The sequence below is a fragment of the Salmo salar genome, chromosome 22 (assembly GCF_965601325.2).
Source record: "Salmo salar chromosome 22, fSalSal1, whole genome shotgun sequence".
Taxonomy (NCBI): domain Eukaryota; kingdom Metazoa; phylum Chordata; class Actinopteri; order Salmoniformes; family Salmonidae; genus Salmo; species Salmo salar.
The window spans coordinates 38008699-38024617 of NC_138312.1; the positions used below are offsets into that span (position 1 = coordinate 38008699).

The following is a 15919-nucleotide window of genomic DNA, read 5'->3' on the forward strand; positions in this document are numbered from 1 at the left end:
GTCCAGGACCCAGTTGCACAGGGAAGGGTTCAGACCCAGGGCCCTGAGCTTAGTGATGAGCTTGGAGGGCACTATGGTGTTGAAGGCTGAGGTGGAGTCGAGGTGGGATAAGGCAGTGTGCAGTACAATGGCGATTGCGTCCATCTGTTGGGGCGATATGCAAAGGTGATACGGTCCACAACTAGCCTCTCAAAGCACTTCATTATGACAGAAGTGAGTGCTACCAGGCAATAGTCATCCTCTTTGATTGCCTTACGGATGTCATAGCTGGTCTGTTTTACACGTTCATGTTCCTAGTCACCTTGCCATAGTTAAATGCGGTGGTTCACACTTTCAGTTTTGCCCGAATGCTGCCATCTATCTACAGTTTTTGGTTTGGATAAGTTCTATTCGCCACAGTGGGAACAACATTCTCTATGCACTTTGATTCTATTCTCTGGGGTGACCCTGAACATTTCCCCATCCACAAGATCAAAACAAATGATTGGGGAGACCAACGTCCTTGCCATGGGAGCGTGCTGTTTAAGTTTCTGCCTATAGGTGGGGAGGAGCAGAATGGAGGCGTGATCTGATTTGCTGAAGAGAGGGCTTGGGAAGGCCTTGTAGCCGCCCCAGTAGGGAGAGTAGCAATGATCCAGGGTCTGTGTTGCGCTTGTAGCACAGGAGATGTGTTAATAGAATTTCGGTAGTGTTTTCCTCAGATGTCCTTTATTAAAGTCCCTAGCTACAGTAAATGCGGCGTCAGGATATGCGGTTTCTAGTTTGGACATAGTCCAGTGTAGTTCCTTAAGAGACGTCGCAGTAATCATGTAACAAACCCCTCCACCTTTCTTTTTCCCGGAGAGTTCTTCCTGTCCGCACGATGGACAGAGAACCCCACTGGCTGAATGGATAGGGATAATATATCCAGAGAGAGCCATGATTCTGTGAAACAGAGTATGTCACAGTCCCTGATGTCTCTCTGGAAGGAGATCCTCACCCTGAGCTCGTCTATTTTATTGTCCAGGGACTGAACGTTAGCAAGTAATATACTCGGAAGCGGTGGATGGTATGCATGCCGCCTGAGTCTGACTAGGGCCACACTCCTTCTACCTCTTCTATGGTGTCTGCGTTTTGGTGCAGCCCCCGAGATAAATATAGCTGCCTCGCGAAGTTTAAACAAAGGATCCAGGTCAGGGAAGTCAAATTTCTGCTTGAATTTCTGGTAAATGACCACAGATCTTTCCAGCTGTAGGTAATAATATAAGAAACGTTCTGAGGAAATAACTTAAGAAATAACAGAAATAAATACATAAACATTCTGCTAGAAACAGGGTGACCATGTCTGTCGGTGAAATCATGTAAATCTTGTGATTTATAAAGGTCAGTAGTTTTGAGACATTAGTGTCTGAAACTTCCCAAAATTAAGTTCCCATATTTGATAAGCATGATTTCTACATTCGGACCCCTTTCATGCAGTCAAATGATCAAATCGCCCTCTAGTGGCCACATGGGTGGAATATTATTAATATTTTTCATAATTTATTTGATGAGACAGTTTTAAGTTAGAGAGAATCCTTGCCCACTTTGCGGCTAGAACCTCCGAGTCCTTTCAAGGCCCTCTGCCCATGACAACATGACCTCACTCACCCTGCCTTGCTCTACTGTTCTGATGGAAACTCACAGTCATACCGTGACTGTCGTGATTACATTTATGAAAGACTGTCTTCTCTCTTCTCTCTCGCCACTGTGATCAGTAGTCGGGTGACTGGGGTCTCTGATTCAGTCACGTTTTTCCCTCCACCGCTACATTGGTGTTGAGGGGATCCGAACATTCCCCGATGCTGACACCAGGAAATATACTCCCATTTTCATTAAAAGCTAATGTTTCTGGATTCTGGCTTCACACAGAAATGTTGGACTGGCTTTCACCAGGGGCGAGATGACTGGGTTATTGGAGAAAAGGCTGAGCTCAGCATTCATGGCTTAGCAAAGCAGTTGTTAAAGGGTTGGCACTCATCACTTCGTGTCCCCACAATGCACATTACAGCCCAGCCAGGAGTTAGACTGTGGGTCTATGGCTGTATGGACTTTAATAGGGGGCTGAACAGTCAGAGGTCTATAACATGGATGCGTGAGGGAGCATAGAGCAGTCTTCACACGCAACCTAGAGGTCAAAGGTGAAGACGCCGCTCTCCTTTACGGGTCCTCAGGACAGACAGAGGAGGATAATTGAGGACCATGACCCCGATACTGACCAGTTGGGTTTATAGACCCATAGTATAGGGTTAGGGTTAATATTGACCGGAGGTAGGAGAGGACCACACTCAGCCTGCCTCAGCCTTCAGGCAACAGCTTTTGTTTTGACTGTTATTGTAGCTTGGTGAAAGGGGCAAGCAATTCATAATTTTTGTCATGTTCAATCAAGATAGAATAAAAGCATGACTTTTTACATGTTTTTGCAGCACCACCTCTTGGTATTTTACTGATTGATTATGACTGAGAGAAGATAAATTAATTTAATTATTGATTATGCACATGTCATTCTCCTAGTCCCAATCACTCATATTATCAATGTCTTATTTACTTTCTCAAAAGTTGCATAACATAGGCCTACAGGAACAGAAACTTCCCCAATATTTTTATAAAATAGGTTGATGATGTGTGTGGTTAAAGGTTATCTCCATGTTGAGAAGTCCATCTGTTGATGTATGTTCCTTCACCCTGAACTCACTTCTCTGGTCACGTTGCTGACAGAGCAAAACAAATTCCAGACATTGGTATAGGGTTAACTAAAGCAGTGCAGTTTTAAGGCAAATATGCTCTTAAAAATGAAAAAGAAGGGCTTCATACTATGTCCTGAAGCAAATCAAATGTGTTTCATTGATAATCTTCATGTGAAATAATTACTGATTGAATTTGACTGTGGGTGATCCAGGGTCTATGTATATCACTTTATCTGCAGAGTCTGAATGTCCAGGTAGAAGAGGTGCGTATCCGGGCTATCTCCTCCCAGCGTAAGAGGGTCCCCATCACAGAGGGCTACCTGGAGGTGAAGGACAGGGGGAAGTGGAGGCAGATCTGTAACGAAGAGTGGACAGAGATGAACAACAGGGTCATCTGTGGGATGTACGGCTTTCCTGGAGAGAAAGGATACAACACTAAAGTCTACAAGTAAGCTTTACTATTACTAGTTCATTACTATGGACTAACTCATTCAGCCTTACTATTACTAGTACATTACTGTGGACTAACTCATTCAGCCTTACTATTACTAGTACATTACTGTGGACTAACTCATTCAGCCTTACTATTACTAGTACATTACAGTGGACTAACTCATTCAGCCTTAATATTACTAGTACATTACTGTGGACTAACTCATTCAGTCTTAATATTACTAGTGCATTACTGTGGACTAACTCATTCAGCCTTACTATTACTAGTCCATTACTGTGGACTAACTCATTCAGCCTTACTATTACTAGTACATTACTGTGGACTAACTCATTCAGCCTTACTATTACTAGTCCATTACTATGGACTCACTCCTTCAGCTGTGGACTTCTGAGTTCCTTCATCTTTTACAGGCTATGAGAGCAGGAGTCAGGAGGGTCAGCTAGTAAATGTTAATATTAGCACTCCTCACCTCTATTAACCCGCCAGACAAGATGATTATACTCATTATCAACACGGTTGAGCTAACCTAAAATGTGCTGTACAGCGGGGTTAGCCAATTCCAGAAGCCATTGTACTTTTAGCACAAGATGCAGATGGGCACAACCTTGCTCTTAAAACTGTCAATAAATAAAAGTCTAAAACTCCCAAGTTGAACTGGACAACATCTTTATTCAGGAAGCGTAGGGTAATATTTCTGTAAGTGTTCTATGTATTATAAAAAACAAGGATGTTTGTATAATGTTTACTCATCAGGTACTGTAGAGAAGATCATGTTTTCACAGCAGGCTAAAATGAGAAAATAACCATTTTAATTTAGTGCACTTCAACAAAATCCAAATCAACTCAATTTAAAGTCTTGATCTCCTGTCTCAGGCTGCTGGCCAAGCGGAGGAAGAAGAACTACTGGGACTTCGGGGTGAACTGCACGGGGAACGAGGCCAGCCTGCATGGCTGTAAGCTGGGCCGCAAGGTGGAGCTGAAGGGGAACACCACCTGTGAGAAGGGGATGCCCGTAGTGGTGAGCTGTGTCCCAGGACGGGCATTTGCTCCCAGCCACGCCCAGGGCTTCAGCAAGGCCTACAGGGTGGAGGTAGGTTAAATCATCTGGAACGAGAGAGTGCTTATGATATGATAGAGATGTGAATACTACAGTTTGAGCTGTTTCTGGCCTTGTATCTTGTATTGAAATTGAAAGCATTCAGAAGAGGAAAAATTATGAAGAACAAGACCCTAGGAAAGTCCTGAGTTGTTAAAGACATGCTTCGGAACTTTGGCGACTACTTTGGGTTGGATGTGTCAATGTGTTGTTCATACGTGCATAATCTATGAGTAGAATTAGCCACGAAATCCCTAGTTTGAAAGCGAATGTTTTTCTGGAAGCTGTGCTGCGCCATTTTCCCAAAATGTTCCCCCAAGTTGGCCAGCCCCCTAACAATTCGAGTTCAAGCCAATGACCTAGAGGTCTTCATAGATCCACCTGTTCCCGAATACCTGAGACCCGAGCGGGTCCGGATCCAGAATTCTAAATAATGTCACAGGTCTGGGTCAGATCTGATATGATTGTCACGGGTCTCGGGTATGTGTAATTTTAAGTGACTTGTCCAGAAAGGCCCATACCAATCCGAACACGACTGCTTCAATAGAGAAAGAAATGTTATAATTCATGCTGCTGCTCTTGCTTTTTACGAGTGTGGCGCGTGTAGCTTGTTGTTGTTGTTGGCCAATTATAAGTCATCAAAGCAGCCTCTGTGTGTGGCAAAAGTTAGGAGATATCTAATCAATGGAAGATGGAATTAAATGACAGAATTAAAATTTAAAGGAGAATGATAGGCTACAATGACCAAGAGGCAACATTTGGGCTGCTACTTAATATTCTGAATGGAGTTGTTGTTATTTGTAACTGTAAGATGAGAAAGTGCATGCACTGCAGCCTCTTTTAGCCTAGCTAGCTAAGGTACTATGTATTCATATTTGATGATAAATAACCTAGCTATGTCAGCTATTAGTCTATTATAGTAGCTTAAAAAATGACTTTCTGCTGCTTCCATCACTCAGATCGGACGGTGTCTGTATCCAACCAGGTCTATAGGAACGGGTCTAGTTGTCACACAGCCCCACCCATCTCTTTAAGGATTCACATGTGAGGTCATGTAGTATAGTAAAGTAAAGTAGTATAGTAAAGATTAAGACTAAAAGTGGTGGTAGCCTACAATAAGGAAAAATTCCAGGTAAACCGAAAGTGTCCAGATTAAAATATTTAATGAGTATTAGATGACGCTTACCCAGACACACTTGTCTAAATTGATGGGTCATGTGAAATAAATGCTATGACCCCCAGCCACATCCAGTGGTGGAAAAAGTACTAAATTGTCATATTTGAGTAAAAGTATGAATCATTTCAAATTCCTTACATTAAACTAGACGGCATTGCCAGGGGCACACTACATCACTCAGACATAATTTACAAACGAAGCGAGTCTGCCAGATCAGATGCAGTAGGGATGACCAGGGATGTTCTCTTGATAATTGTGTGAATTGGACAATTTTTCTGTCAAAATTGAATCAGTACTTTTGGGTGTCAGGGAAAATGTATGGAGTAAAAAGTACACTATTTAGTTTCAGAATGTAGTAAAAGTAAAAGTTGCCCAAAAATATAAATAGTAAAGTAATGTACAGATACCCCCCAAAATTACTTAAGTAGTACTTTAAAATGTTTTTACTGAAGTACTTTACACCACTGCCCAAATGCCTTCACACCACTACATTAGCATACTTTATATACACTTACACACATACTTATCACATAGTATTCCATACATAAGTTAAGGACACTTGATACAGTAACATGATATTGTTGTGGTATGTCAAAAAATAATGTTACGATCACACATATCAATATTCATTTTATATACAGTTGAAGTCGGAAGTTTACATACACCTTAGCAAACTACATTTAAACTCAGTTTTTCCCAATTCCTGACATTTAGTCCTATAAAAAATTCCCTGTCTTAGGTCAGTTTGGATCACCACTTTATTTTAAGAATGTGAAATGTCAGAATAATAGTAGAGAGAATTATTTATTTCAGCTTTTATTTCTTTCATCACATTCCCAGTGGGTCAGAAGCTTACATACACTCAATTAGTATTTAGTAGCATTGCCTTTAATTGCTTAACTTGAGTCAAACGTTTTGGGTAGCCTTCCACAAGCTTCCTACAATAAGTTGGGTGAATTCTGGCCCATTCCTCCTGACAGAGCTGGTGTAACTGAGTCAGGTTTGTAGGCCTCCTTGCTCGCACACGCTTTTCAAGTTTTGACCACACATTTTCTATAGGATTGAGGTCAGGGCTTTGTGATGGCCACTCCAATACCTTGACTTTGTTGTCCTTAAACCATTTTGCCACAACTTTAGAAATATGCTTGGGGTCATTGCCCATTTGGAAGACCCATTTGCGATCAAGCTTTAACTTCCTGACTGATGTCTTGAGATGTTGCTTCAATAGATCCACATAATTTTCAATTCCTCATGATGTCATCTATTTTTTGAAGTGCACCAGTCCCTCCTGCAGCAAAGCACCCCCACAACATGCTGCCACCGCCGTGCTTCACGGTTGGGTTGGTGTTCTTCGGCTTGCAAACATCCCCCTTTTTCCTCCAACCACAATGATGGTCATTATGGCCAAACAGTTCTATTTTTGTTTCATCAGACCAGAGAACATTTCTCCAAAAAGTACGATCTTTGTCCCCATGTGCAGTTGCAAACCGTAGTCTGGCTTTTTTATGGCGGTTTTGGAGTAGTGGCTTCTTCCTTGCTGAGCGGCCTTTCAGGTCGATATAGGACTCGTTTTACTGTGGCTATAGATATTTTTGTACCTGTTTCCTCCAGCATCTTCACAAGGTCCTTTGCTGTTGTTCTGGGATTGATTTTCACTTTTTGCACCAAAGTACGTTCATCTCTAGGAGACAGAACGCGTCTCCTTCCTGAGCGGTATGACGGCTGCGTGGTCCCAAGGTGTTTATACTTGCGTACTTGTCAAGGTATGCGTGAAGGGCTGTAGGAAGTCAGGCGCAAGAGAGCAGATATTTGGTAGCAAAACGGAGCCTTTTATTTGGCGAACCAAAAGCACACGTCACAAACGAACATGAAATACAAATAGGGGTTGAACATAACCCAGCGCAACCAGCCTAACGTGAAAACATATAAACAATACCACACAAAGACATGGGGGAAACAGAGGGTTAAATACACAACACATAATGAGGGAAATGAGAACCAGGTGTGTGGCAAAACGAGACAAAACAAATGGAAAAGGAAAAATGGATCGACGATGGCTAGAAGACCGGCGACGGCGACGTCGACTGCCGAACACCGCCCGAATAAGGAGAGGCATCGACTTCAGCAGAAATTTCTCCCAAGGACTTGTGGAGGTCTACAATTTTCTTCTGAGGTCTTGGCTGATTCTTTTGATTTTCCCATGATGTCAAGCAAAGAGGCACTGAGTTTGAAGGTATGCCTTTAAATACATCCACAGGTACACCTCCAATTGACTCAAATTATGTCAATTAGCCTATCAGAAGCTTCTAAAGCCATGACATCATTTTCTGGAATTTTCCAAGCTGTTTAAAGGCATAGTCAACTTAGTGTATGTAAATTTCAGACCCACTAGAATGGTGATACCGTAAATTATAAGTGAAATAATCTGTCTGTAAACAATTGTTGGAAAAATTACTTGTTTCATGCACAAAGTAGATGTCCTAACCGACTTACCAAAACTATAGTTTGTTAACAAGAAGTTTGTGGAGTGGTTGAAAAACGAGTTTTAATGACTCCAACCTAAGTGTATGTAAACTTCTGACTTCAACTGTATCAATATTTTGCTAAATCTTGCAAAGTGGATGGATCTCTATAGAAGGTGTAAACGGTACTGCCAAATGGTTACTTGTATAGTAGCGATATAAGAAATAGTGTCAATATAAATAAAATATGCAGTATGTACAAGAACAATATCAATAACGATATCAGTGATAGACGAGGTAATTATATGCATACAATCAGGGGTAAAGTGACTGAGCAGCAGGATAAAAAACAAATTGTAGCAGCAAAGTATGGTGTGTGTGAGTCATTTGAATAGAGGCACTGCAGATAGTGCTAATGACTGGTCCGGCCGAACCACGCATGAACAAGGGAATCTATATTCGGAGAGCCTGTTTCTGTCCTGCCCTTGACTTTGGTTTAGGACATATGATGTCCATAGCCTCTTCGTTGCAAAACTCCCTGATCTTCTAAAAAAAAATGAGTTTGTCTAGCTGTGTCCAGTCCAGGTGGTGCTTGTACAGGCAGACCATCTATGGGAGGAAGGATGCGCAGCAGCTGATACCTGGTCCCGACAGTCCGAACGCTCCTTGGCGACAACACCAGGCTCCAGAGCATCGAAGCTGTTAAACAGGGAATAAAATTTAATCAGAAGACATAATTGCACAACATCAATTTAACTCCCAAGTTTAGATAAGAAGAGTATCCTCATACAATGCAATGAAAATTATTTTCACCTGAAGTGCTGGTACTGCTTGATCTGTGGCAGTGGCCTGAAGTACGGAGTCAGGTGTTGTTGCCAACCATAGCTTTCCACCAGCACCGTATCATCCTCCAGTCCAACCAGCTGTGATATGTTAACCCCTGTCACAGTACTGACCTTCACAACACTAACAATTTCAAAGTGTTCACTCTGGTCTTTCTGAAGCACTGCTTGATGTGGCCGAAGCACCAGTCGGGGGCAAACTTGGTGTGGCCTGTGATCAGGAAGTGAAGGTCCAGACTGTTTTCTGGTTCAGTAGGGGCCCCCAGAGACATAAATACATGTAAGATCAATAAAAGTAGTGCCAATCATGTTGGAGGTCAATTAAATAATCAAAACGTGTTTATGCATTACATACCAGGTGTTGTCATCGATTCCTTGTAGAGACGCCACACTGCTGCTTTTGTCACATGGGATGACAGCAGCTTTCCGCCAAAGTGTTTGTGTTCTGGGTGGCGTCCTGGTAATACCTCTGCATTATCCTCTGCGTAGTTGTTGATGGAGTTCACCACATGCTGCAAGTCCTCATGCTTCAGGTGTAACCTGTGCTTGCTTGGGCCAGCTCTCTTTTTGATGGGAGGCATTAGAACATTCTCCTTGTATGACTGGTGGAGGAGTCAGGCGTGTTCTACTGATGCTGAAAGACAAATTCCAGATACAAATATTTTTGCATTATTATACAATAGATGCGAAATGGTATTCTGAAATATCACTATACACAGTTCATACACGTAATGTTAGCTAGCCAGCCATCTTACGTTATCTAGCTAACAGCAAGCTTTAACTTGTTGTCTTTTGTTTAGACGTGTAGCAAGCTAAATAATGAACCATAAGCCTAATCCGTAGAGTACTAGCAATACAAACTGATTGTCATTGCTAGCTAAAGTTAAACCAAATAAGTTCAATATTAGCTAGTTAGCTAGATAACATTAGGTTATAACTAGCTATGCGAAATGGCATTCTGAGAAAACATCACTAAGGTTACACAGTTCATACACGTAAGCTAATGTTAGCTAGCAATCCAGCCATTTAACCTCAGCTAATGTTAGCTAGCTAACAGCAAGCTTTAACTTGGGGTCTTTTGTTTAGACATGTAACGTTAACAATAGCGAGCTAGCTAACAATGAACTATAATCCCAAGCCATAAAGTACTAGCAATACAAACTGATTGTCATAGCTAGCTAAAGTTAAACAAATAGGATCAATGTTTGCTACTTAGCTACCTAACATTAGGCTATAACTAGCAATGCGAAATGGCATTCTGAGAAAACATCACTAACGTTACACACAGTTCATACATGTTGATCTCTGTTTCTTCCCCATCACTGTCATCAGAAGACTCTACAATGTCTTTTTCAATTAAAATGTTATTACCTAAATCAGGGATTTCCTCATCTTCTGGTTAATTTTTCAGAGTCAGAGAGAGTTAGCATGGCACGATCGTCCTCCAGGAAGTAGTCTTTCAACTTTTTCCCATTGACCTTTGTCGATAACGCCTGATAAATTCAGGGCAGCAATGTTATTGAGAGCAGTAGCAACATATTTGCAGTTCTCTTTTGAAAAAACCTGCAGTAGAAAGGATTATGTCCGCATAATGAGCAACTCATTTTATAGACACAAGATGCTACACTGCAGACCAATATGAAACTCATTTCTCGGCATGTCCAGCCCACTCATTATCTTAGCCAATCATGGCTAGCAGAAAGGTTCCGACTTTTTCTTTGGCTAAACCAACTAGACTCATAATTTAACAACTTTATTCATATTTCCAAATGGCATCAAATTTTGTTATTAAGGCCCATGAAAGTTCACATGTTCGAGGAGGCATTTCTGCTAAAAAACACATTTTGATTAAAAATAAATGTTTTACGTTGAAACGGTTCTCATGTGAAGTCGTGACTTGCGACATGCGCCTAGTTTCCTGAAACGGGTCACATACTGTATGTGACATAGTACACAATTTTCAGGGACCACTTTTGGCTTGTGAGCGCTACTTTCAGAACTACTGGCTAAAATGTATACAAAAATACAGGAGAATCTCTTTAATGTTATGTAAAATCGACTCTTTGTCACGCCTGCTCCCGCTCCCCCTTTCTGGCGCTCGAAGGCACCAGGCTGCCCATCATTACGCACACCTGTCACCATTGTTACGTGCATCAGCGCTTCATTGGACTAACCTGGATTCCTTCACTTTGTTGATTCCCCCCTCTATATCTGTCTGTTCCTCAGTTTGATCCCCATGTCAGCATTAATGTAGTTTTGTTGCCCCTGTCCAGACACTGTCCATGTTTTGTTTCATGTCCATTATTTATTAAATGTTCACTCCCTCTTACTTCTCGTCTCCCAGCGTCTGTCCTTACAGAATGCTGACACCAATATTGGAAGCATCAGGGAGTTTTGTTTTTTTGTTTTGGTTGGTGACGTTGGGTCCGGGTGCCGCTGCTGATGGAACTGGGGGTGCCTCAGCTGGCTCATCAGGCTCAAGAGGTTTCCTTGCCTCGGTTGGCTTGGCAGGCTCCCACCCCACATCATGCCTCAGCCGGCTCGTCGGGCTCCCACGCCTCAGCCGGCCCGTCAGGCTCAGGTGGGACGCCGGGTGCCGCCCCTAGGGGGGGGGGGGGGGGGGGGGGGGGGTACTGTCACGCCTGCTCCCACTCCCCCTCTCTAGTGCTCGAGCGCGCCAGGCTGCCCATCATTACGCACACCTGTCACCATCGTTACGCGCATGCCCCCTCGATATCCGTCTGTTCTTCAGTTTGATCCCCGTGTCAGCATTAATGTCATTTTGTTTCCTCTGTCCAGATGCTGTCCGTGTTTTGTTTCACGTCCGTTATTTATTAAATGTTTACTCCCTGTGCTTGCTTCTCATCTCCCAACGTCCTTACCCTCTTCTTAGATTTCTCCAAACACAGCTACATTGTGCACATTCTGTTTACATGTGATTAAACTCAGAGACCCCAGCTGTAGAACACTGTGTTGGAACACTTTACTAATGAGTCATGAACTCTGGACTAAAGAGAGAATAGATACAGTACACTGATCTCAAACCCCCTCTCTCTCTCATAGTAAGTCATAATTAGCCCAAAATGTATGAAACAATACAATATTGTTTGTCTTTGTGGTTCTACTAACAAAATCGATATGGACTGCTACAGTAAAGAATACATACAGATGTCTCAAAGTAAATGTCTCATTGGACCTATTCAAAACAGTATGTCAACTGAATGTGAACTATTGTTTCTCAGTAACAGTAGGCCTAACTGTTGCACCATGAATTATTTCCGCAGCAACCCCTGGTGCGTCTGAGAGGTGGGGCCAACATAGGAGACGGGCGAGTGGAGGTGCTGAAGAACGGCGAATGGGGCACCGTCTGTGATGACAACTGGAACCTAAAGGCAGCGTCCGTGGTGTGTCGAGAACTGGGCTTCGGGAGTGCAAAGGAGGCCCTCGCTGGAGGCAGGCTGGGACAAGGTAGGTCTCTCTCTCTCTCTCTCTCTCTTTCTCTCTCTCTCTCTCTCTCTCTCTCTCTCTCTCTCTCTCTCTCTCACCTTCTCTCTCTCTGTCCTTGCCAGGTAAATGCCTTCTACATGCCAACCAAGAACATTCACCAACTGTTATGGAATAATTGATTCATAGTCATCCAGTTAGTCTCAGACCAACCACCATCTACCAGAGCCTTTTGGCTCGCTGCCATCATCCACTATTCAGATACAGTATAACCACACAGTGACTCTGTAACATACTGTCTTTTCTACTGTGTTTCTGCTGTCAGTCTGTGTCAGACCACCTTGGCTCTACTTTCAGAGAAAACACTGCCAGAGAAATGTTCCTGTCCAGTCACATGCTGGAGACAGTAACAGCAGGAAGGGACTGATCATATGTATTGTTGTGGAAAATCCATTATTTTCACATGGATTATTTAGACTAGAAAGACAACCAGAGGTGGCACCAAGTCACTATTATTCGAGTCACAAGAAAATCTTGCGTTACAACGTCCAAGTCAAGTCCCAAGTAGAACGGGTCGAGTCTCGAGTCAAGTCCAAGTCGTGCATTCTAGGAGCAAAAATGAAATCTATGCATGCAATGACTTGTTCAACTACAAATCTTTGTCTATTTATTGAGGCTACCAGACAGACCTTTTAAGTATTTTGTCTGTATTTTTTTTTTATTATGTAACAATTCATTTCAACAACAAATTCCAAATGCAAGCTTCATACCAAAAGACCTATAGGCTTATGTTTGTAATTCTTGCTTGATGCCCCATTGCTGGTGAGCTTTCAAAATAAACAGTTAATATTATTGATCACCAAACATTTTTGGAGCTGCATATTTATGGATATCCTCTTTCCCTACAATTTGAAGTTTGCACCGCACCCGATCCTATAGCTGTACAGAAAATCACCAATCTGTTCGCTAGCTCAGTAGTGCTCAAACTTTATGACCGCGACCCACCCAAAAGCAGTGGTACAAAACTTGTGACCCCTGCGCACACACATGCACACACAATGGCTGCGCAAATGTAGCCTGTCATTACAACAATAAACCGAAATTCATTTTCAAAACTTAAGATTAGATTTGCACATTTTGGGGAATATTGAGAGGTGGAAACTTTCCGTGGGAATTAACGGGAATATATGGGAATTAACGGAAATATATTCAAATTAAATTTAGTACCATTTAAATGTAGATGTTTTTTTGCATTAGATATATTTACCATATCATATGGAGACAGAAACATAAACCTTTTACATTATCATAAGTAGACATAATTGCAAATTATTAAATCCTTCCAATAGAAATAAAAAAAACTATTTAGTTACGAATTGAACTTTAATTAAATCTTCACATGGGATGAATTCACTGAACGACAAAAGAAAGGGAATATTGAATGATCCCCAATGATCCATCGCATCTTCCAAAGACGTTTTCAACATACATCGGTAAAATGATAGTCTAGAAACAAAATCTTTGGTTGTCTTCATCTCAGGCTTCAATGTCTTCTCCCTGGACCTCCTCAATATCCACCTCTTGAACATCAGAATCTGAGGCCTCATCTCCACTGTCACTTTCCAACCTTGTTGAGGATGGCTTGTTGTCAGGCTCAAAAAGCCTAAAATTTGCCCGGATGGCTACCAATTTTTCAACCCTTGTATTGGTCAGCCTGTTGCGTGCTTTGGTGTGTGTGTTCCCAAACAAGGACCAGTTGCGCTCTTTTTATTTTATTTATTTTTATTTAACCTTTATTTAACTAGGCAAGTCAGTTAAGAACAAATTCTTATTTACAATGACGGCCTACCGAAAGGCAAAAGGCCTCCTGTGGGGACGGGGGCCTGGGATGAAAAAAATAAATACTATATAAATATAGGACACAACACACATCACAACAAGAGAGACACAACACTACATAAAGAGAGACCTAAGACAACATAACAAGGCAGCAACACATGACAACACAGCATGGTAGCAACACAACATGACAACAACATGGTTGCAACACAACATGGTAGCAGCACAAAAACATGGTACAGACATTATTGGGCAAAGTCAACAGCACAAAGGTCAAGAAGGTGGAGACAACAATGCATCATACAAAGCAGCCACAACTGTCAGTAAGAGTGTCCATGATTGAGTCTTTGAATGAAGAGATTGAGATAAAACTGCACAGTTTGAGTTTTTGTTGCAGCTCGTTGCAGTTGCTAGCTGGGTTGCTAGCTGGGATGTGTGTGCTTTGGGGACCTTTAACAGAATGTGACTGGCAGACTGGCAGAACGGGTGTTGTATGTGGAGAACAAGGGCTGCAGTAGATATCTCAGATAGGGGGGAGTGAGGCCTAAGAGGGTTTTGCGACAGGTATACAGGGATGACCAGTTTACAGAGGAGTATAGAGTGCAGTGATGTGTCCTATAAGGAGCATTGGTGGCAAATCTGATTGACGAATGGTAAAGGACATCTAGCCGCTCGAGAGCACCCTTACCTGCCGATCTATAAATGATGTCTCCGTAATCTAGCATGGGTAGGATGGTCATCTGAATCAAGGTTAGTTTGGCAGCTAGGGTGAAAGAGGAGCGATAACGATAGTCTAGATTTAACTTTAGCCTGCAGCTTTGAGATGTGCTGAGAGAAGGACAGTGCACCGTCTAGCCATACTCCCAAGTACTTGTATGCGGTGACTATCTCAAGCTCTAAACCCTCAGAGTTAGTAATAACACCTGTGGGAAGAAGGGCATTCTTCTTACCAAACCACATTACCTTGTTCTGAACACCTCCAAAACAAAGGTAAAGGGTAGAGAAAGCTTGTTGGACACTAAGAAAGCTTTGTTGTAGAGCATTTAACACACAATCCGTGGAGGGGCCAGCTGAGTATAAGACTATCATCTGCATATAAATGGATGAGAGAGCTTCCTACTGCCTGAGCTATGTTGTTGATGTAAATTGAAAAGGGTTGAGTCTTTGGGTACTCCCTTGGTGACAGGCAGTGGCTGAGACAGCAGATGTTCTGACTTTATACACTGCACTCTTTGAGAGAGGTAGTTAGAAAACCTGGCCAAAGACCCCTCAGAGACACCAATACTCCTTAGCCGGCCCACAAGAATGGAATTGTCTACCGTTTCAAAAGCTTTGGCAAGGTCAATAAAAATAGCAGCACAATATTGCTTAGAATTAAGGGCAATGGTGACATCATTGAGGACCTTTAAGGTTGCAGTGACACATCCATAACCTGAGCGGAAACCAGATTGCATACCCGAGAGAATACTATAGACATCAAGAAAGCCAGTCAGTTGATTATTGACAGGTTTTTCCAACACTTTTCATAAACAGGGCAAAATAAAAATAGGCCTATAACAGTTAGGATCAGCTTGATCTCCCCCTTTAAATAAAGGACAAACTGTGGCTGCCTTCCAAGCAATGGGAACCTCCACAGAATGGGGAGACAGGTTAAATAGGTTGGAGATAGGCTTTGCGATGATGGGGGCAGCAAACTTAAAGAAGAAGGGGTCTAAACCATCTGACCGAGATGTTTTTTGGGGGCAAAGTTTAAGGAGCTCCTTTAGCACCTCGCACTCAGTGACTGCTTGCAGGGAGAAACTTTGTAGCAGGGCAGGGGAAAAATAGGGAGAAGCATCGGGGATAGTCTCATTAGAAGGGGTGGGAGATGAGGAAATGTTGGACGGGCAAGGAGGCATGG

At 42.4% G+C, this 15919-nt stretch overlaps 1 protein-coding gene across 1 annotated transcript in view; it reads left to right on the forward strand.

The window, feature by feature from the left end:
• Nucleotides 1–15919, forward strand: part of loxl2a (lysyl oxidase-like 2a) — a 72262-nt gene that overhangs the window by 34068 nt on the left and 22275 nt on the right. Inside the window, exons 4-6 of the mRNA XM_014167933.3 lie at nt 2945–3153; nt 4033–4249; nt 12021–12204. Coding sequence (XP_014023408.1) covers nt 2945–3153; nt 4033–4249; nt 12021–12204 — 610 coding nt within the window. The remainder of the gene's footprint in view (nt 1–2944; nt 3154–4032; nt 4250–12020; nt 12205–15919) is intronic.